The 24,119-nt window shown below is 39.7% G+C and overlaps 1 protein-coding gene across 1 annotated transcript; it reads right to left on the bottom strand.

The window, feature by feature from the left end:
* Positions 1–1,309: 1,309 nt before the first annotated feature.
* On the bottom strand, positions 1,310–23,882 carry IPMK (inositol polyphosphate multikinase). Its single transcript, XM_035138519.2, has 6 exons — positions 23,430–23,882; positions 17,744–17,829; positions 13,899–13,995; positions 12,647–12,819; positions 9,667–9,748; positions 1,310–8,180 (listed from the first exon to the last, which is right to left on the bottom strand). Exons 1-6 carry the CDS (start codon positions 23,641–23,643, stop codon positions 7,561–7,563), a joined length of 1,272 nt encoding a protein of 423 aa, XP_034994410.1. The 5' UTR covers positions 23,644–23,882; the 3' UTR covers positions 1,310–7,560.
* Positions 23,883–24,119: the final 237 nt, after the last annotated feature.

Genomic DNA, 24,119 nt, shown 5'->3' on the forward strand with positions numbered 1-24,119 from the left:
CTAACGTAATCTTAAACTGCTTCTCCCTGTAAAATATCCCAGAAATCCAGTCCTGCTTCAGCTCCTTGGCAAACACTACTTCTTTTGCTCTTGTCATCTTCCACCTCGACTACTATGGCCCCCTCTTCCCTGCCTTTCTGTTGTAGCAACTTAACTCTTCCATTCACAACTACGATCTGAAGGCAAATGACACAGCCACCTTGCTAAAGTTAAGTGGGTCTGGTCAGTGCTTGGGAGTCCTCCTGGGAACCCTTTGCTTCAAGCTATATAAAAGAAAGGGATCTATATGTAATAGTAAATGAAAACCAACTGCCTCAAAAATCACCTCTCATAATTCTTTACCATGCATACAGCTTACTTCCTTAAGGGTGACCATTCACTGACAGAAGGAATCTGTCAGTAAATCTGAGAAGCAGGTTTTTTTTTTTGGCAATTTCCCCTCCACAGTGCAGTGCCCTTCATCCCTGTAAATCTGCTCCAGAGAGTTGGGAGTCCTTACAGAGATTTTAGGGGGTGCTGGGCACTTCAGGGAGGAGGGTGAATTCCCTCCCTCCTAGTCTGGCAGATTCCTTCCATAATAGGAAATCACCACCTTTGGCTCTCTCTCTTCCTACAAAGGTGAAACCCAAGCACATCTAGTTGCCTTTGCACATATTCTTCTTGTTACTCTTATTTATGCATTTATTTACAGGCTGCTTTTCAGAACAAATTAAAACAGCTCAAAGGAAACATTAGAAGAAAAGACAGTGTTAAAAATCAAACAAAGCACCATGAATACAAATACACACCAGGATTAAAAGCCAGCGAAACACAGCAAGCACACAGTAGAAACATAATAATGTCAATCGTAAATTCCCTTACATAATGATAATAAAAATTCAAGTGCCCTCAGAGGGGCTCGCCAGAAAGAACTCCACAACTATAGTACCACTACAGAAAATCTCTTCCTGTTCCTAGTGCCAATTAGTCAGATCTTTGCTAATGCTGGACCACAGAACCAATCTACTTCTACATACCTCTGTCTCCAACACACAGTTTTAAAAGATAGTAAGCTCCTCAGGCCAAAGACTTTTTTTGTTTAACAATACTGCCTAAGTGTGATGTACATTAATAAGTGTGAAGTGCATTAATATTAGTAACTTAGGAACAAAAGTATGAGGGGCTTGGTAGTATACACCTTCATCAGTATCTTGGAGGAACTAAACAGCTAAGAGGGGAAGAACTCACCTGGCAACAGAAACTACAAAAGTGGCAGAATGTTTTCTCACAATTGAAGCAATACATTACTTAAGAAGTCAAGGACAATGCATTCAAGGTAACTTAAAAGACAATTTAATAGTCAGCCTAATATACAGCTATTAGAATCACCTAAATATCACATAAATTACAAAAGAATTGGTATATAGCATAATAGATTTTTTTTTACTATAAAACACATACCTCTGCAGTCCAACAACAATCCTCCCAAAATATCAGTTACAGTCAAACACCAAAAAAAGGACATTGCACAACACAATTTCAACTTTTTGAGCTAGAGAAAATGAGGCCAGATTACATTCATTCATTCATGTACATTTAAACTGTAAAATCCCCCCTCCCACCCCCACCAGTTAATCCAGCTCCAGGTGCAATTTCACATGCTTCCATATATTTTCCAGTACAGTTCTCAGAATATTAAAGTGCTTATGTGCACTCTGGTTTCATTCATATGCAGATGTGCAATATTAATCATATTTGGACATTTTAGTTAAAAGTCAGTTCAGCCAGTTCAGATTTCTTTTTCCAGTGCCAACATTTATACATGTTTCAAAAGCATATTTAGACAATGATTTAGACAATGTGTGTAAATGTTCGTTTGTTCCCAAAACCACTGTTGCTTTCTCTTTCCTGTTGCTGGATTTCACATAAAGATTAATCTCCAACAAACTCTAAATGTACAGGCGTCACTTCTCTAAATGGCAAACAAAAATTAATTTTGTATACCTACATACAAAACTACTCAGAATTGCTATCTAGGGAAGATTAGTAGAAAAATTCATAGTATGAAAGTTTTTTTTTTTTAAGTGTGCATTAACTTCAGCTAACAAAACCACAATTAACAATTACAGATGTGCAGTATTTAGCTCCTGGATATATAATGTAATAATATTTCACAGCTGAATGAGTTCATCATTCTATGCTCCAATTCAATGGTTTACCAGCATGAACAGTACATAGAAAACAGGCAAAACAAAACTGAATGTAAGGCTTTTGGATGGATACGGTCTGCAAAAAGCTACACTTTGAGTGAATAAATTATTTACTGCTGCCTTCTTCAGCATCTCCAACCTAAACTCTTATTCAAATTCCTTTCCACACAAGGCTCTCCTCAACAAGATTCACATATGGCCAGATTCAAGCACCCTAAGGACTGGTTCACAACCACACAGATGAGGTCGCCTCTTTTCAGGAATTGAAATGCTTCTTTTGAGTACCAGCAAGGCACATGGATGCATATGATTGTGTATTAAGCCCCCCGGGGTTTTGTCGTCGTTGAGGAAAGGCAGTATGTCCACAGAAAGCAAAGTTTTGAGGTAGGGCCACTTGAGAAGGGATATGGGGGTGGGTGAGCCAAAGCCACAGTTCCCACCCCTTCCGTTCCCAAGTCCTGTTGCTATAGATGCCTCCTCAACCTTTCTGGCTTATTTGGTAACATGCAAGCCAGACAACATAACTTAAAAGGGGGGGGGGCTTCAGTTATTCATTATGTGTTTCACTCATAGGTTTTTAAGCCTGGCTCACAATTTACTATAATTGTGGAACTAAGCACAAAGCGTGGCAATTTTCCGAATGAATTTGTTTTGGATCAAAAGAAGCTAACTATTACTGAAACCATACTCTCCAACATTAGTGGGACATAATCAATAGTCATTCAGCTCTCCCTTAAAGCATTCCATTACATCACAATAGATGCTACGTGAGGTCATTTAAAAGGTACCAAACCTGAAGCAGAAGGCACTCAGCAGGGACGGTTATTGCAAATAGTGTAAACTATTAAAAATAATAATTAAAAATAGCTAATATGAACAGGTCGAAAGGAGTGTTTTGTATCAGTTGCAGTCCTTTAAAAGGGCCATAATATAAAGGAATTTAGAAGGGTTCGGCTCATAGTCTATAGTGGTTGTGCCCTCTTCTCTCTCGCTAGTTTAGTATTTAATACTGAAATATGTTTCCCACAAAATCTGTGCAATATTTTGCACCCTTAGTGACAACCAGTCACATTCCTAAGTGACCCTTATTCAGTTCTGCTATGGCAGACTATGGCCACGGTACTATGCACACTTATTAAGAAATGCCACAAAACGCAGAGGGACTTAGTTCCAGGTAAGCATGCATTAGGACCTACTTGTAACCTGCCAAATTGTTCATTCGATCCACAATTTAAGTGAAAATAGTCTCTTCCTAAAATTTAAGCATCTCATATGGAATGGTATGTAATGTATGGGATACGCAAAAATAGTTCTCCTGTACAATAGAACAAAAATAATTTCGGTTTGAAAATACAGCCTCCATGTGAAAACACAATTATACACAATTTCATAGTTCTGTAAAACTAGTTAGTTAAAATATTTTAACATTTCATAATACCATTATTTTAAATCTCATTTGAATATATGCACCAGGAACCACTAATATCCAAAAATACCAAGAATGAAAATGTTTTGCTATTAAAAAATTATATAATTTAAATTCTATCAGGTAAGATTGTACATAATTTCCCACAAAATACATTTAAAAGGAGTATTTTCACAAACACATCAGAAGCGATTCTAAGAAGTGTCCTTGTGACAAGAGCCAATTTTTCAAAATCAATGTAATTTACAGAGGCTGTAGCTGTGGAGTCATCTTCATTAGCATTTACATCAGTCATTCTTCCTTCCAAAGAGACACATTTAAATACTCCTTACGCTACACAAGGGCTCCAATTTCAAGCCCATAGGTGCTCTGATATATACACAAAGTTCTCATAATACACAGGTTTTCATATCCACTTCAATTAGAAGTGGGTGATCTGTTTTCTGCACATAAACTCAACTTGCCTCCTTCATTAGGTGAATAAGGAAGGCTTTGAGTGTACCAGGCATTCCTGTGCACATCCAAGTTCCAACATACACAATAAGCTACAGAATCAGGAAATCTCAGAAATAAGAACTTTTACAATTATGTACCCAAGCGTATGATATTAAAGCATCACTCTACAAGGCTTCCTATGAACAAGAAATGGAAATGATGAAATTAGCCCATAAACAATGGTGAGTGAGAGTATACTAACATAAAGGAAAGCATACTATCCCATTCTGAGTTTTTATTCTCTTTTCTGTCCTCCCGTGAAAGTCACATAAGGTTAAGTTCTGAATTTACCATTTCTGCAGTCTACATTTGAATGGGTTACTTTTAGCTGTACCAAGTTTTTAATTTAAAGTACTCTTAACTTCCAACTGAATAAAAATAAGTATAATTCTGTTACAATTGCAACTATAAAAACTGAAAATTAGACAGGAGTGCTTTCTGTAAGGTGATCCTACAATGTTCTAGTTACATTAAATAGTGTAAGCAGCACAGCAATAAACAATTATAGTACTAATATTACAGAGCAGATTACTACCCTACAGATGTGAAATGGTACAGGACAAGAAAGAATAAATACCTGCCTACATTAGACATACTCATATATATGTATGGTGTGTGTGTGTGTGGAAAGAGTCTGTGTTGAACAGAAAACAGATACAGATAACATAGGCTACTATAAAATAAGCTAATTGTGACAAAGGTAGCTCAATAGGACAGAATAGTGTAACTTTTCCCAGAATAGGCTTTAAATTACTTCACAGAACACTGAATGCTCCTAATCACTCTTAAAGATGGTATTATCATCTTTGACATCGGCTTTTATTAATTAAGGCTCACTTTATAACCTATGTGAAAACTGTTCATCAATGTAGCATTTGTTTTGATAGAAAATAAAAAAGTCCATGTATATTTACCACGTTGCTTCCAATTAAAATCAGTATTCTAGTGAACCTTAGAAAGTGAAAACACAAAACTCTGATAAATTATTATGTCCAATTAGCCTACAGAACACTATACAATGAAGCAGTATTAGCAGAACATTGAAATTAATCCTAAAATTGTAGCTTTCCTTCTAAAAAGTTTTGTGGGGGGGGGGGAGTGATCAAATGCAGGAGCGCATGTCTGTTTACAAAATTCCCTTACAGCATTGTTGTAAAGGTGTTTCCAAGTAGGGCCTGCTCAGTGACAGGACCCTTTGGTTCTTGGTAGTTTTGAAACCAAGCAAAGTGTTCTCCTTAACAGGCACTACTAGAAAATGGACATTTGGTTAAAAAGCATTTCCCAGTGATAAGGATTTCAGGGAGTGGTGGAGGATATTTTTCCCTATGCAAATTAAGTAAACTTAATTTACACAGCATAATTTATGCTAGAATTTTTTCTGATGGATTATAGAAAGTGACTTAATTTACCTGTGTTTCATAAACAAAGCTAAAATGTCAAAACTGCCAAGTTTGCCTTATACTGTATTTGCAGTTGGTATGTAGTTATTAGTAAACTTACAAAAGGGGGGGGGGGAATTCCATGGAAAAAATAAAGCACTGAAAGATTTTCCAGAAAAAAATCTGATTCGTACAATTTTCCATCTTGTATCACTGGATTTGGCTGCAACCATTTCCATGCTAGACAGATTCTGAAATATGCCCATGAGAATTGCTGTGGGGTGTTGTGCAATGTCACCTAGGGAGAAATTCGTTGTAGAGCTATGCCAATCATTAATCAGCACAAGTACTTAAGCTTGCCAGGCAAAACATTCACACTCTACCTCCTCCTGCTTTGGGGGTCTCCTGACACTCTAGAGCCATTGGGGGGGGGGGGCACAGGGGAAGCTCCATTAAGCTAACAAAAGTCCTTGCACAGGCTTCCACTACCAGGACACATTAGTTGAAGGCGGTCCATACTCTCCTTTCTGCCTTTTTTATGTTTATGGAGATGCACATGCTGCCAGAAGGAAGCCCTCTTGTATCAGCCCGCCCAACGTCTGCACGATAAGGCCCATTTCAAATGCAATGCTAAGAGAGCAAGCGGACACAAGCCTTGGACTCACAAATTCTTGCCTTGGACTCATAAATTCTCCCCTCCTGTTCGAGCACAAGAAAGCGTTTATAGGTACTGTTTATGGTTTGTTCCAAAATGTAGTTTCCCATTATATCGTAATACAGGTAAACTGTGGCTTATTGAAACTACAATATTAAGCCGCAGTGCAATTCTGGTTCAATTGGACTAACTCAGTTTTTTAAATAAAAAATAAATAAAATCCTGTATTTGGAATTAACAGAAACTGTGGTTTGTTCCAAAATGTGGATGTAAGCTTTAAACATCCTCTACATGAGTCTCTGGCTTCTATCTGCTTATATTTATCAATGTGTAGCATTATGTCTGATAAAGCAGTCCTTAATCTCACCATAGGGAATTTAATAATTTCGAAGACCCTGGTTTATAATGACCATTTTTCAACATGGACTTATTTCTGGTGTTCATACATTCCTTGGATGAGAGGATTTCAAGAAGATGCAACTTAAGAGACTGGACAACTCTTTAAATACTCTCTCCAACTGCAACCTCTTAAAACTATCTCAACCACTGGCTGTGCAATTTTACAAAATTGCCCACACAATGAATGGCCATAGTACTACCTTATTTTTTATAACTGACTTTAGACATTGTAGACTCACTAGTATATATTATTTTGCTGTTTTTCTGCAATGTCCAAAGCAACTCCTAGTTGAATATCTAAATATAAAGCTTATAAACAAAATAGGGCACAAAATCTGACACAAATATTTCAAAACAGCATTTAACATCTTTACATGGCAGACAACTCCTATTTCATAAGTTTTGAAAAAGATTTCAATAGCACTCATAATAAATTACACTGTTCGAGTATAGTTTTAAGTTTAGCCATGAAAAGATGAACATACCTACCCAATTTTAAGAACGAAGCAGTATGATCACCTCACACTAAAATGCTGGTTCAATTAGAATACAGATTTTTAAGTATTTATCCCTCAGAAATGCTCCAGTTCTAAAGATGTAGTAAACACCTAAGGATAATATTCTAATATTCTCCTAATAACCCGTTATTTAGAGATATGGCTCAGTGTTCTGCCTGCATGGGCGGACTCTGATTAACTAAAAATATTTAAGGGTATGAGAAAGCTCTACCATTTTATCCGACACAAATCATCCCCCAAATTTAGCTAAGCTTCACAAGTTAAATGCAAGTTCCTACGATTACCAGTTAAATCTCATTAGCTTCTCTCTTACTAAACTGTAAGAAACTACAGAATAATTTTCCTGAGTAAGATTATAAAATACTTGATCATCCTACCAAAAGTACAAAGACAAGTAAAATGTAGAACAATACAAACCAACATATAACAGAATCACAAGTGCAGAAATGTTGTTGCTTTTCATTATAATTGGCCCCCAGTAGAAATCATAGCAAAAAGTTTAAGTATCTAAAATATTTTGAAGGACGGTAATTAAATTCTTCAGACCATGAATATAGCCCTCATCGTGAGTGTTGCTGGGGAACACATGCGCAAAATCTATCATCCTGACTTCAACCTCCATGCTTTCTGGCAGCGTAGTAGGCATGTGGCAGAAAACTTTTTCCAGCTGAGGTATAACATTTCCATTCAGATGTTCTTGTGAAAGGCAAGCACTGCTCTTCCATATGTTGTCTTGTTCCACAGTTTCAACTTTAAGGGAAATTTGACTCTGGTGCCTTTTGTGAAGTGCATACATTTTAGAGAAGCCTTTGCCTACAGAGGTCTCTACCTTGCCATTCTCTGTAGAGCTGATGACACGAATGTTATTATTATATTCCAATGTACCACCACTTGGCACTTGACCCTTGGACACTCTTGCCTTCTCGACCAGACTGCCATCATTTAACCATGTAGTTGCCATCGGGTACAAGCCATCATAGACAAATAGTAAAGAACTTGCATAAAAGTTAAGCTGCTTCTGCTTCTCAAACCACTGCAGTATTTCTTTAATCTTCTGAATACTGGCAGCTACGGCATCTTTTCTCAGGTAGAATCCATTATGGAAAAACTGAGCCACACCTGCAAGAAAGAAACCAGTAAAATTAATACCCACTGACTGGAAAGTTCAAACTGCAGTATAGCAATGGTGCCCTAGCTTCCAAAAAGCAAAATTGACAACAAATTCACAGCTATTCATATAACAGAATTCAGATTTAAGTTGCTATTCACAGTCAGCTGATAATATGCCCCCCCCCAAATTCAGACAAGCACCCCAATTCAAATTTCCCATCATCAAAATATTAATTGCAATGTTAAAGGTTCTATTTCAGAGCGAGTGTGTCTGATTTATTCTGGTGTTCTCTGGTTCAAGTCTCACTTCTTACATGCACTTAAGCAAGAGGAATAAGAAATGCACCTCTCTCAGCTGCATGATGAGCAGGGAAGTGAGGAAGAAAAAAAATCCCAGCTGCAGAAGGGAAGAGAGAGGCCAACCTAGAGACATACAGGCAGAAACAAAAAGCTGGAACAGTGTTGCAGCTTCTGTCTGCCTTTCTCCTCCCTTCTGCAGCTGAAGGAACTAGGTTTCTTCTTCATTCATTTGCCTCTACTGCTTCCATACTCGTCTTGCTGCCAAGGCAAGATTTCTTCTTCCCCTGGCAGTGGAGATGCAGGGAGATCCTCCATGAGGTGGTCCCCCCACCCTTCCAGCAGGCAGCTTTTGACTATGCACAATTCTGCATGTGTGTGCTGCTTCTGGAACTGAACCCTTAAGTGAGTTGTGATTGCACTGTACAACTGACCTGGTTTCCAGGATTATTGTGAGAGTTTATGGGAATCACTTTAAACCCTCAAAACATACTATCAATGCTCAGAACCCTCATGGAGGATAAGGATCCAGAGATCACGCTAAGGGTGGCCAAATTTTGCGCACCTGGCGTAAAACTCTGGGAACAAGCTGTGCTATTACAGATGCAAGCTCTAGATAATATTTTAGAGACTAAGACCTAAACCACATTTCTAATGGCTGTCATATTCATATTGTTTATTGTCATATTCGATTATAAGTCAAACTTAATTCTACTGTGTTTTATGTTCGCTTAGTACGATATGTGAATCTGGTCTAGGACCATAATAAATTTCATTCATTCATGCTTAGAACTTATAACGAAAGAGCTGGGACTGCACAATAAAATATTCATGGGGAGCAATCCTATAGCAGGATCTGCCAGGATGAGCAGATTAGGATCCAGTGCATCTCCATGTGATTTAGGAGGTTCCTGGCACAGGCAGGCTATGCTGCCTTAACTCCCTCATCCAAAGCTACCGGTAAGTCAGAGATACACACATTTCCCCCATCCGAGCTCTCCCACCTTTAACCCCAAGTCAGAATGATCCCACTTCCTTCCCTTCCCTTCCCTGGCAATCCTGCATGCTAGAGGATTTTATTATATTGTCCTCAATTTTATTAACTATGAGACAAGCTACGTGTAGCTTATAAGCACACAGTCTTGTAATAAAGGCCTAAAATAGTAGTACTACAACCTGGTCTAAATCCAAACATTACCATCTTTTACTGTCTCTTTCGTTAAGCCTCTTCCATAATGCTGGTTCTTCGTCTCATAGCTGTCAGAATGGGCGCGATAAACCTTAAAACACACAAAATAATAATGTAATTTTGCCATCTGATTTCTGAAAAAATGTCTTTGTCCTAGGGCTAGTTCCAATTTACTCTTCAGCATACAAAAGAAGGCTCCCCCCCCAAAAAAAATGCTTTATCCACACATCTCTGGAACTATTTTATGAGCTGGATCTATCTAGCAATCCAAACTCAGCAAGTTCACATTGAAAACATCATAAACTTTGTATATTCAGATATAGCTTTTTCAATGGAATATTACATCAGTGAGATGTTCTTCTTATTATTATTTGGCGATCACTCGTAGCCGAGTAAAATTGTCTTCCATAAACACGATTTTAACAATGGGTCCGCAAGTGATTGTGGAGGCCAATTCTGGATCCTCACGTCCTTCCACAGTGGGGACATTGGTTTCCAGGCGGGAGTTGATCACGGTTTATGTTATATACCTCGCTATACTTTACAGTCCAAAAACAAGAAACCAGTGCAAATAAAGTTACGGGCGTTCAGAATGTCTAAACTCAGACATATAAGTTTCTGACCAAACATCATTGCAAAACAAGTCTGTCTGTAAAACAATAAACATGCTGCATAAAAATAGAAATCAAATGAATATAAAAATATGTGTGCATATAACCGCCAACAGCAGCACATTTAGAAACAAAAAAAATATCTAGAATAAGATCACTAAAACAACATTTAAATTATATCTGTGACATGGGACAGCAAATGAACTGATAGACTTTTTTCATTCTCAGTAACTACAAAAACAGAAGCAGTAGACAGTGCATTCAGCAAGGTCCACCAGAAACCCAGCCAAATTATTTATACCCCGCCCATTTATTTATTTATATAATTTAATAAAATTATTTATTATTATTATTATTATTATACCCGTGTTTCTCATATTATAAGACACGTCTTATATTTATTTTTTCCTCAAAAAACAAACAAACTATGGCTTATTTTCAAGGGATGTCTTATTTTTTCCTCCTCCTACTGCCACAGCCGGCATTGCTGCTGCGCCTATCACTATGTCTTATTTTCGGGGTATGGCTTATATTCCTTGAATGCTTAAAAATCCTGCTATGGCTTATTTTATGGGTATGTCTTAAAATATGAGAAACAGGGTACAGGCTTCAGACCATGGCATTCCAATTAAAATCTCAGAGAGATGCCTGCAAACATAGGAAATGCAGCAAATATATATATATATATATATATATATATATATATATATATATATATATATATATATATATATCTGCCCATTTTCATTATATTAAAGGAACAGATTTTTTGCTGACCTATTTTATGCCAACCCAGAATGGCAGATCTAAAAGTTAAGCACAAATATAGGGCTGCTTTAACAGCAAATATAGGGCTCCCACCAAATGTTAATGAACATGTGTTTGGCACTACAAGAAAGCCACTGGGCAGCAAAATAAATAAATACTAAAGAACTTGAATATCACGTACAGTACAGAACATTAATAGCTCCCTAAACATCTATGAACACAGACCAAAAATGCCTGTCAAATTCAAGTGCCAAACAACATCATCCACCTTCAGTAATATACTGATAGAATAGGTTAATAACTAGAGCCTGCCTCATTGATGTCTCCATGAGGACCAAACAGAAAACATGTTGTTTCTTTTCTTCGACTTGGCTAGGGAAATTACAATTATAATCTATTGCCTGAAGGCTATTTTTTAAGGTTCTGAATGCGCTTCAGCATCAGAATTCAGTTTATACAGTTAAAAGCCAAATCTTTCACATTAAAAGTCAATTAATGCTTCACTAACACAATACTATGCAAGACTGTTGCAGTTTATCACCATGCTGCACCAAAGGTCTGAAGGGATAAGCCAAGCTATCAACACAATATGTTAGCTCTCTGGAGGACTGCTGTGAACAGCTTAGATTAGCTTAGATTTCTGAATGCAACCCATCATAACCAAATTAACAAATCTAGCTATTTGGTGGTGTTACTGAATAGAACAATGAAATGGAATGTAAGTATGGAGTGCAAGAGGCGGAACTATTGAGAATATAATATGATGAGGAAGGATAGAGCTGTGTGAGAAAACCAGGAAGATAAAAAGAAATATATTATCAAAGTTCACATCTGGACTAAGTACAATCTTCTTTATAAAAAGAAAAAATAAAGTCTTGAAGATGCTGTTCAGATTATTGTACTCAAAAGACAAATCGATAATAGGTCTTCCTTTTACAGGTAGGTAGCTGTGTTGGTCTGCCATAGTGAAAACAAAATTTAAAAAAAATTCCTTCCAGTAGCACCTTAGAGACCAACTAAGTTTGTTATTGGTATGAGCTTTCGTCTGCATGCACACTACTTCAGATACACTGAAACAGAAGTCACCAGACCCTTGTTTTTCCCTGTAAGACCAATTGCAGTCATTAACAGTTGTCAACCGGTTTATCACACCTATCAGCCAATCACCCATTCCCACCACCCTTCTGAGTAATACCCCTCCCCACCCTTTGACTATACATAAGGGTCTGGTGACTTCTGTTTCAGTTTATCTGAAGAAATGTGCATGCACATGAAAGCTCATACCAATAACAAACTTAGTTGTTCTCTAAGGTGCTACTAGAAGGAATTTTTTTATTTTGTTAGGTCTTCCTTGGATCGCCAACCCTACCCACTTCTTTTCTCATTATTATTAATGAGATGTGAATGCAGATTGCCTCCATTCAGTCACCTACATCTCCCTGCAATAAGGGAAGCAGGGAACATGGCATGACAGAAAACATTCAAACCCCAAGCATGCTGACTCCTAACATCTTTCTGGGGGGAAAATATCATCTAAACATGATTTTAGTTGCCCCCATGTTGTCAAGGGCATAAAAAGATTTAAAATCCAATGAAGAATTGCATCTTACCCGCATGCCTAGCACCAAGAACCCAATCTCTTCCATTAATGGGTACTTGCTGACTTGTTGCTTAATCTTCTCAGCAGAAGCATATGGATCATAGCTTTTCTGGCCTATTTTTACATCCATTATACATGGCTTTTTAAATCTGTGTGTCACATCTTCCAGTTTCAGGTACAAATCTGTTAACAATTCAGAATAAACCAGATCAATATCATAATCTAACCAACCTACTCATTAGAGGTCAGTGGAAAGTACATAAGCGCAGGAGTGGCTCAAAGATGGCGTCCTCCTGGTAGTGCTGCCAGGCTTGCAAGGATGGATGGGGTCAGGGAAGTTCTGGGGAGGTGGCTCCACTGGTGTGCATACATACACCTGTATTCTGCCACCAACAACCCAAAGCTTCCCAACTTTGCTGCCTCCTTGCCCCATTTCCATCCATTTTAGCAATGTTTGAGGTGGTTAGATGTTTTAAATGGTTATATTATAATAAGGATGTAGCTACTTGTCTTGTACCATGAGTCTCAAGGTGACTTGCAAGAAATGTAAAGTAGTTGTGTGTGTGTGTGTGTGTGTGTGTTTAAATTACTTATAACAAGCATTATATTAACCATCTAATTTCCCATTTATGACTCCTTTTAGTCTGTGATTTTATATCATTGTGTCTATTTTTATATCTCTTCTCACTATCAGACAGTGTTGTATAAGTTAATATACTAGTAGTGTTTTACAAATTATTTTTATTATGAAATCTGCTGTCCAGGTCAGTGTCAGACTCCTGTGTAAGAATGTAAATAATTACAGTAGCCATCCTTTCAATGAAGCAAATTGTAACTAACATTCTGAGAAAGTATAAAATGTTAAAAGATAATAATAAGCCCTTTAGCATGCTTTAAATTGCCAATTGTTAATTCTTGGTGGTGGTCATCTTATTATTTTCCTGCAAGACTACTGTACCCTACTAGTGGTACCCCTGTTGCTGTGAGCAGAAGGTGTATTTGGACATACAAATTCTGCAATAGACCTAAATATGCTAAATTGGATCTTACTGAAGAATCAATTGAGTTTGCAGAAAACAGCCCTTATTTACATGACATTTTTCCATCTAAAAAGCATAGCAATATATTGTTTCATGATGTTCTACACGATAAGGATTTATCATGCTGTGCTCAAATACTTAGTTTCTGGCATTTTCAGAACCATTTCCCAAGCAGTTGCCAAAAAATTAGTGCTTATTGCACTGTGTGTCTAACAGCAGTACCATTGGGTGCAGTAGGTGATGACCAGGTTCCATAATATTTTGGCAAATATTTTTGGAGTTCTAGAAACACAGAGTCTTCACAGTCAGCAGCATACACCTGAAATAAAAGAAATATGTTTGAACTGCAACAAACCACTCAATTCCCTCTTGTGGCAGATTACATTTGGATATTTAGAACTTATGGGAGGAATTCAACACCATGCTAAGGTAATCTTCAGCACAAGCATTTCGGCTTGCCAGATGGAACAATTCCTTCTTGTACCCCTGCACGCTGTCCCAGCACTTCTTCCAACCACCACCACCCAACCAGTTTCAGGGGTATACAACCTAAAGACCCTGCTCAGGGCTTCCACTAACAGGACTTGTTAGTTGAATCTTACCGTCTGTATGTTTAAAACCTCACACTCAATGAGAAATATCCATTTAGAAAGGAAACAAAGTGTCTCTTAGAATAAATGCTGTAAATTGTGCCAGAAGGTTTGACTACTGTTAAGTCTTCTATAAAAAATAAGCATTTTGCTATATACCGTGTTTCTCCTAAAATAAGACACGTCTTATATTTATTTTTCCTCTAAAAAAACACATCACGGCTTATTTTCGGGGGATGTCTTATTTTTTTATTACCGGTAAGCATGGTACAGCATTATTAAGTATGGTACGGGGCTTTCTTGCGCCGCCCGCTGAGCCTGCTGCTGGGTCCCAGGGCTTCACGCGGCACGGCTGAGGCTGCTGCCGGCTCCTGCCGGCTCCTGCAGCTTCGCGCGCCGCCCGCTGCCGGGTCCCTGGGCTTCACACAGTGCGGCGCGGCTGGGGCTTTGCCCCGGCACCTGAAGCATTCGGATCATCGGTTGACCGCGTCGCTGGACGATTCCCTCTCCCCTTTTAGCTCTCTCTCCTTCCTCCACCAGCCCTTAACTTCACCTCTCTTCCATTTGTTTTGTTTTTGCAGTGTTTTTTTTTACAGGCATCCGTGGAGCAAGAGCACGGTGCCGCGAACTCCTGAGCCGTGGGGTGCCGTTTTTGTGCGGCGTGTGTGCTCTCTTCAGCAGCAGCTCCGAGCTGCTGGGAGTCCCCTGCCTGCGCGACCACCCCGCCAGTGCTCGAGAAGCCATTAGCGCTCAGGAAGCTGTGCTTGGAGTCCGCCCCTACAGCGCCTGGGCGGGCGCTTCCCCGCCGATCAGCTGGAGAGCGGCGGTGTGTGCGGTGTGTGCGGCTTCAGCAACGAAGCTGCCTTTTCTCCAACTTCCTAGGGGGCTTTCTGCGGAGCTTCTTCTCGGTTGGAGACGCCTGGGGGCTAACTCCAGCAACGGCTGCGTTGGAGCGCTCACGCTCCCCCTTTCATTTGAGGCTCCTTTCTTGCAGCTCCTCGTGGCGTCGGACGGCATCGGGGCCAGAAGGATCAGCCGCCGCTTACTTGTTTTTTGCGCGCATGCCCGATTCTTCCGCAGGGGAGTTCCCGGGTCTCCTGCTACGGCCTCACAGCAGGGTTGAGGCGGCTATTTCCTCCTGCCTAGGAGGGTCCCGCGAACGTCAGGGTCGGGTAGGTACCGGTACCCCGACACGTCTTATTTTGGGAGGATGTCTTATTTTTTTTTGCCTTTAAAAGATCGTGCCATGGCTTATTTTAGAGGCACGTCTTATTTTAGGAGAAACACGGTATATATATATATATATATATATATATATATATATATATATATATAACCCACCCCAAATTGAAATTCTGAGTTTGACAGCACTAAAGCACACAAATGTGTTTTAGGGATCCTGTGCAGCGTGAGTCAATCTAATCAAAACATTCTTAGGTGTACCAGTGGCAGGATGGGGCACAGTGAGACAAGTCTGGTCTCCCTTTCATCTTCAGTTATGGCAAAATCAAGTATGAGGAGGATCTTTCAGTGATGAATTAAACAACTGCATTCTCCCACCCCACCCCAAATTCCTAAACTAAATGGCCTTTAAAAGCTATTGGATTGGTATAACCCTAGAAAGCATCCAGTAAATACAGGAACTCTTAACATAGCCTACCAACTGTGGGTTTACATTTCCAAGAAGGGGAGGAGGGGGGGGGAAGGCAGAGTAGAGTGTACTGTAACATTAAAACTTGTGTACTGTAACATTAGCAGCTTTATCATTGATTGAATTTGTAAAACAATTAAAGTGCATTGTTTCTACTGCCAAAAGATACCTAATTTTTGTTAGAGGGATGCAATTATTTATTTTGTACAGTTCATGACTTGTCATTCAATTGCAGCAAAGCCACACCATGAATGAAGAACAGAAAGAATATTTAAACATGCAACTCAACAACTAATTCCTAATGTGACACCAATGCAATTTTTAAAATTTCTACTCAATATTAAATTTTGACCCTTAGTTGGCAATAACAACCGCAGAGGAAAAATGTTAAGGAAATACTTTTCAGAGACAGAATGACAGTCAGTCCTGTTATTCTAGTTACACTTAAAAAGGAAATGAACAAGACCATACAAATGAGTTGCTGGATTTACAAACTACTGTTGCCCATTATATATACTTATAAAGAGAAAAAATGCCTTCAAACTCTTGTCTGCCTGAACTATTGTATTTTCTATCACCAAGAGAAGCCAGGTGACAGATCACAGGCTGCCTTGCCTGTCTCCTATGTAGGTCAGGAAAAAGCTGAAGCTTGCTAAAAGGTTTATTTTAGGACTCTATTATTGTTAACGCACTACAAATTCTGGTGAATTGATTCCTTTTTCAAATCCCCCACCCCCTAAAAACCAAATCAATATAGGTATCCAGCTATAGGAATAGTAAAATAATCAAATTACTTATACTGAAGAAGTTGTAAGGTCTGATTAGCAGAAAAAAATACTTGGCTATAGGAGACATTTCCTGAATGAGGATCACACTGCCTTTGGCTTTAATAGCGAGTGGACTCATTTGCAACCAAATGTTTCAGCACAGACTGTTCCAAGAGCTCATATATTAATGAACTATTTACATTTTCTCTCCACGTGCACACTAATGTAACTTTAGGCAACTCTGGTAGAAAGTACATAATTCACTCTGACTCAACGAAATGTATGTTGTCATTTCATTCCCCAAGAATGGTTTCTACATTTATTTGCAATATTATTTTGTCCTACTGATAACAGTTAACTTCAAAGATGTGCCACCTATGCCATGAGATCCAGTAACTCGCTACATAACCCCGGGTTCCTCTACAAAGTGATTTTAGGGAAACAGGGTAGCAGGAGCATTCTAGCACCCCCTTAACCAAACTGGCTTTTACTCCAATATCACACCTTTTTTGGTGCAATGTACCACTCCCTCTTCAATGCATAAACCAGTCTTCGTTCCTCCAGAGGCTTCCATGCCTAAATAGCCCCCTAGTTAATCAAATAAGCTACTGCAATTGCCAATAGGGCCACATCACAGCTAGCATGAAGCTCACTTATGGAATATAGAAAAACAAGAACAAAGTTATGGATAGATGCCCAACAACCAAACAGGCATATGATGAAACTACCAGTGTGTCTGTTGTGTACACAAGATGACCTCTGAGACTGTCAGTAAAGAGATGCACTCGAACATTACTGACAGTGGAAGACATCAAAAAACACTAGTCATACTCAAGACCCACTGATGTCAAAAGCTCAAAAGTATGTCATTTTCCTCCCATATCTATAATCAGTCTCTGGCACTGATCAAGACTACCATATTGAGTTTGCCATTTATGTGCTAAGTTGGGGTATTAATGTTATGCACAGAGGTTCCCATTGATAATTAAACACAGGGATGCTTCAATTCAACAAAAAAAAGCATAACTTCAGTTAGAGGATTAATTAGAAAACATTTACCTTGTTATAGAATTCTAGTTCTCTGGGCCCTCGAGGTGGTGGCTGCAATTGTTTGAGGACTGTGCCATCAGGATGCTGCAGGATGCCTAGGAAACAACAAATACATCTTAACTTCAGCATGCTTTTGAGTCAAACTATGATAACATAATCTAGTATATACACTAAATGATCAAAAAAAACCAGGAGTTCTTCTTAGGGAAAAAAGTAAGAGTTCGTGTTAGGAAGCAGCTTTCTTTAAATGAAATCAATAAAACAGAGAAAATAAACCTTTTCTTTAGAGTCTGGTACTTATCCTGAAGACCAGGCAAGCCTTTCACACATTGGCTAGGTTTGCATGTAATGCTAAGCCATGATTTGTTTAACAAATCAGTAGTCAACCATAAACTATCCCACAGATTTGTCAAACTATGGTTTGTTTCTCCAAAGTTTGGTCTGCTTCCCATCTGCTCTAGCCTCATTCATTTGTACCATGGTGCTAGCATCTGGGGTGGAGTAGCCAAGCAAACTGTGGCTAAGGAAAGTGCTGAGCTCACATGTAATGCCAAGCCATAGCTAAAACGAAGTCATAAGCAACAAACCATGGCTTCAAATCATGATTTACTGGCAATAAGGAAACAATAGATAAGCTGCTGGGAAGGGTTCACGCGTAATGCTGAACCATGATCTAGTTACGCAAGAACCAGGACAAATGTGGAGCAAGAGTTTTGTTATTCTGCAGCTAACTTCTCTGCTATTTTTCAATCACCAAAACAGTGTTAGTTCTGAACAGTTTCATCTCACTGAAGTTTCTTCACAGCAGTGGTAACTTAAATTTTAATCCTTAAACAATCATTTGCAACTACTGGAATAAGCCCTTTGGATCCAAATGAAACTTCAATATCATGTATTTCTTTCTAATGATGTTATTCAAGACAGGCAATATTAATACAACCACAATGTCACAAATTAAAATTGAGGCTCATTCTAGGCTGCCGTATTACCATTAGGACAACAGACTACAATAAATGTTATCTCCACTAGTTGAAAAATAACCAAGGTTTCGATTTAGTAATGGCTATAGTTATAAAAATCAGCCTCTGGACTTTATTATTAGTAAAAGTAAAAATTCAGCTTCCAGGTAAAATTGAACATAATGTTATTTTCAGCAATAATTCTTTGTTGTTATCATGGTCACATTATGCAACCCTGAGTGAAGCCACAATCAAAACCACTTTGTCACACAAGCAAAATATGAGTGTTTACCCCTTCCCACCTCTATTATAAATTCCCTTTATTCAGAGCACATGTCAGAACAGCCTTTTTCTAGGATAGTGGAGAGAGCAACTCTCATGGGAGTTTCTCTACTTTTTGAAATTCTGTGTGTCCTAGCAACTAGGGAAATGCAATTTAAGGTAAGAAGCTGGGACAGTGATAAGAGAAGTAAGATCTTTTCAGTGATGACCGCAATACTTCATAATTATTTGCTCATGAAAGACTACTTCAGCCCAAGTTTGTTTATTTTTCAAAAGCAAAGCTTTACTACAACAAATTTTAATTGGGGAACTTAAAAGGGTATTTTAATGTGCTCCACTGATTAATAGTGGAATATATAGACTGTCATGTTTACTTTTTTGTATTTGTGATTCTATGATTTTATGTATGGAAACCATATATAGAGCCCTACTGGATCAGATCAAAGGACTCCAGTTCAGCATTATGCTTCCCACAGTGACTACCAGATGCCTATGCCAGTGTTTCCCAACCAGTGTGCCTCCAGATATTTTGGGACTACAACTCCCATCATCCCTAGCTAGCAAGACCAGTGGTCAGGAATGATGGGAGTTGTAGTCCCAAAACATCTGGCGGCACACTGGTTGGGAAACACTGGCCTATGCGAAGCCCATGAGCAGGACATGACTGCAGTAGCACTATCTTCCAACTCTACAATTTTATGATTCAATCCTATTATTATACCCAGCTGGCATTCAGAAGCATACATACTAGCTCTGATACTGGAGGAAATATAGCCAGCACTTAAAAAGCCATTGATATTCTTATATCCCAAGATAACCTGTGGAAGTAAGTAAAGTATAAATATAATATAGAATGACATAGTAGATCTCACCTTATGAATATGCAAAGTGTTTAAAAAATATCTTTCATTCACAGAACTCTAATATACATGACACTCCACAGTAACAATAATCTAAATTTCAGCAGTGAGGAAGAGTTGGGAGAACAGAAAAATACATCAGATGGAATAAAATGCAGTTACACTAACATAAGGAAGGCTGTAAGCACTCTGCACTTAAAAAATAAACCCTGAAAATCTGCTCCAAGGTGACCCCAAATCTGCATCTCTCTCTCTCTCTCTCTCTCTCTCACACACACACACACATATATATATCATGTGATCTGTGTGAGTTACGCAAGTGTAGGAGAGTTGCTTATTTTCTTGTTTTAAATATCATTCCATCACCACTTTAGGTTCTGAGATTCCAGAAGGCATTAACCTTTCATTTTCATACCTATATTTGTAGTCAACAAGGGTAGAAACACTTTTTTAAAAAAATCTGGAAGCTAAATTCTGTATCCACTACCATGTACATGTCAGAGCCCTGAACTTCAACTTCTTATAATCCATGCAAATTTGTTATTCCTGAGGTTGACTGCAACAGGGATAGCTCTCAATCATGGTTTCCCCCCCTCCCTAGAGAAGAGACACACACTATGACCTTAGAAGGATGTTGGCTTAAGCAGAAGTCAGTGAGGAAGGTTAATCATGAAAATTGCAGCTAAACAATCTATGTTCTCACTTAAAAATCCTCTCCTTTCAGGAGAAAACCAGTGTTCTTGTGAAATCCTTGCTTTCAGTTGTTTCATTTGAACCTATGCTTTTGTAACTATCTTATTTACATGGGTAAACAATGTTATAAAAATGAATAATTGCATCTTATCAAAATATAAAGCTGCATATGCAAAAATATGATGGGGATGAATATTTACGTGTTGAGCTTGAACATGTGTAAGACCCACTTTCATTATTCCTGCTCAGTTTCGAAATTTATTGCACAGCCTTGGGCAAATCACCCTCTACCAGTTTAACCTGAATCATGACATTGTTTTGGTGCTAACACACATTGCTATGAGCTTCCTGGAAGAAAGGATAGGGTGCAAATTCAAGAAATGTCAATTTTCACCACTTTTTGAACTCAATATGAGTACTCTACAAGTGTGAATGAGTTAAGAGAAACTATCTAGTGCAGTTACTGAAGAAAAGGGGGCATACATCAATCAGGTGATCTACAACTTGCTAGAGGGTCTTCTCAGCAACAGCACCCTGGTTATTTATTCAAATCATTTCTATATCACTTTCTATTTTTAAAAAAATTCTCTAAGTGGACTACAACCCATCTTAAAATATCAAATTCCAAAATCTCAATAAATATTAAACTGAAAATTAAGTACAAAAATACGATAAAGACATTAAAGCAGCATAATTAAGAGGAAAACAAAATATGCTCCTAATTTTAAAAAATGCGAGTCAAAATCAAATACAGTAACAATTCCACATAGAAATTGTATCCACACTTCCACCTCCACAGTAACATGTCCCAGATACAACTGTAGCACTCCTTTACATATGAACCTCACTCTCAAGTATTCCCAGAAACTATACTCACAACACCGCTAATCCCCACCCAACTATTTGTTGCCAACCAGACATCCAAAACATCCCCAGAAGCATTAAGCACAGGTTACACAGCCAGTTCATTCACTCACCTCCATCTCGGTCAATATAGTATCATATAAACAAAAACATAATCCGTTCTCCTTCCTCTCTCCCACCCGGGCAGGGTATTTGGGTGGTATCAAGCAACTTTACAAATACCTGCCAAAGAAGGGGATGAAGAGGTGTGGGAGAAGAAGCAACCAGTATGCTCAAAAACCTAACCATGGTTAAGTGATCAGGCACTTTTCCACTTCATCTTAGTGCAGATACATCTGTCTAATACTGGCTGATCATGTCTGGTTTGTTTAATACAAAGACTAGAAGAACCTAGCTAGGCAAGAAAAATAGACCAACCAGAATCTGTCTCTTGTAAAGGCATCTTATATATGCACATGTAAATCCCCTCTAGTTACCATATAAATCACTTTAAATGGCACAATCTCTTTAGGTTCCTCATTGTATTCATGTCCATTTGCCACAGAACACAATGTGAATACAAGGATAAACACATTTTCTGCATAGTGATGAAATTTCTCCCTAATGAATGCCAAACCTTCTGTTTACTCAAAACAGGAGTACATCAGTGTGTTTATTCTTCATGCTATTTGTTTCCTGTAGAAATCCAAAACAAGAGATTTCTCAATTAAAGTAACTGCTTTTGGGATTTCTGGAGCAGAATCGCAGGCATTATTTTCCAAACCTACCAATCCAATTTCATTTTTTCTTTGGGGTGGGGTGGTGAAGAGAGAATCAGGTCATTTCCCCAGCTTCAAAACTTCCTATTCATAAACATTAAACCTACGAAACACCTCAGATTGAGACTACATGCTTAGGTATCAACAAGAAAAGCAGGGACCTTGTAAGTAGATGCCCCTGAAGATTTAGAAAGAGCAGGGAGGTCATATTATTAGAAAACCAAATCAACAAAGAAAAATGTACAGCAGCAAACACAACAAAGACACCATAAAAGAAAGAGCTTTAAACAGCTTATTAGGAAGGAGAATGTATCATTTCATTATTGCTCCATTAGTACACTCCCAATAAAGATTTTTTTTTTAACTGTAAACCACCAAGGTGTATACAGAGACAGTAGAATACAGTACCACTGTGTTATTTGGTAAGGAAAAAAGCAAGCTGAAGTTCTGCGTGGATTTAAAAAAACCTTCAATTTCTACTTTTGAAAATCCATTTCAGAGCATCATTTTCAGCTGTCATATATAGTAACACACCCTGTCCTTCCTATACATATTGCTCAAGATGGCTTACAATTAACATGCCTATTTTTAATTAATACTATTGTTGTATAGAGCCACAGCCAGTAGTCATTCTCAGCTGGGTTCAGGGGCTGGATCGAGGGAAGGAGCCTGGGAAGACCACTCAGCCATTTAAAAAAAAGTCACTAGAAGACCTCAAAGCGGTCTCTGGCCGGATTCGCGGTGTGTGTGTGAGTGAGAGAGAGAGAAAATTAAGCAACCCCACGCACGCAAGGGACGTCCTGAATATTACTCACACGGCTCAGAGAGAGGGCTGTCAGAAAAAAAGACATAAGCAACCCCAGCGTATCACCCACAACATTAAGGACATACCGATGTCGTAAGTAAAAACAAAACTCGCCCTGGTACAGTCTTATTATTTAACACTAGGGCACTGGCTCCAACACACCAAAAACACACGCGCGCGTGCATAAACACACACACACCCTTGGAAACGTTGAGGGGGGAATAACACCCAAGGCAGAAAAACTGGGCTTTCGTTGTTTTGTATCCAGATCCAAACCCACCCTAATTCCTGAGCGCGGACCCAAGGGACTTGGGTTGGGTTGGGTTGCGGGGTACCTGAGCAGCCCCACTTCCCTCCCGCCCCACTCCTTCCCACTCCCTGCCGAAGGGGTGCCGGGGGGATCCCGGCTTCCTGCCTCCCCTTAGGACTCGCCCCACATTCGCACCCACCCACCCCCGCCGGCCTGCCACTTACCGCCCTTATCCTTGCCGTACATGTGCCCGGCCACCTGGTGAGACAGCGGCACGCAGCCGTTGAGCAGCCGGGCGCTCCTCCCTCCTCCTCCTCCTTCCTCTTCTCCCTCCGCCGACGACGACGCCGAGGAGCCCGGAGGCACGTCCGCCTTGGCTCCCCGAAGAAGCCGCTCGGGCTCCCTGCTCGCCGCACAGCGCGGGGGCTCGGTGGCCATTTCCTCGGAGGCTCCCGCCGCCGCCGCCACGTCCTCCTCCTCCTCCCTGCCTTCAAGGGCCTCCTCCGCCGTTGCCTCCGCTGCCGCCACCCGCCGTTCGCAGCCCAGGCCAGGCCCGCGGCTCCATGGCGTGCACCCCCGCCCGCAGTGCTTCCACCCCCTCAGGCGAGCGGAGCGGAGGCTTCCCTTGGCCGCCTCAACCGCTCGGGTCGACTGACTAAGCGGCACTGAGGAGAGAGATAGGCAGCACCTCGGCGCTACTGGGCCTGCGCGGCTCGCAGCGAGACTGCGCAGTAGCGGCGACTGAAGCCGCTAGTCCCTGGCTTGGGTGGGGGGCTGCTTCTGAATGGTTTTCCCTACGCGGTTATTCGGAACGCGAGGAAGAGGCAGCGCTGCTGTTATCAAGAGAGGCCCTGGGCTCGGCGCTACCTGACAGGCAGCCGCGCCCTTCTGTGCGGTGGTAAACCTTCCCTCTA

Source organism: Zootoca vivipara, chromosome 5, assembly GCF_963506605.1.
Source record: "Zootoca vivipara chromosome 5, rZooViv1.1, whole genome shotgun sequence".
In the NCBI taxonomy this organism is placed as follows: Eukaryota; Metazoa; Chordata; class Lepidosauria; order Squamata; family Lacertidae; genus Zootoca; species Zootoca vivipara.

Bases quoted from the DNA above. Each gene is read 5' to 3' on its own strand.
- IPMK (XM_035138519.2), bottom strand. From the start codon at position 23,643: ATGGCCACCGAGCCCCCGCGCTGTGCGGCGAGCAGGGAGCCCGAGCGG. The intron at 17,830-23,429 runs GTAAGTGGCAGG...GTTGTTTCCTAG, and splicing joins GTACGGCAAGGATAAGGGCG to GCATCCTGCAGCATCCTGAT. The intron at 13,996-17,743 runs GTAAATGTTTTC...CTTTTATTTCAG, and splicing joins AACTAGAATTCTATAACAAG to GTGTATGCTGCTGACTGTGA.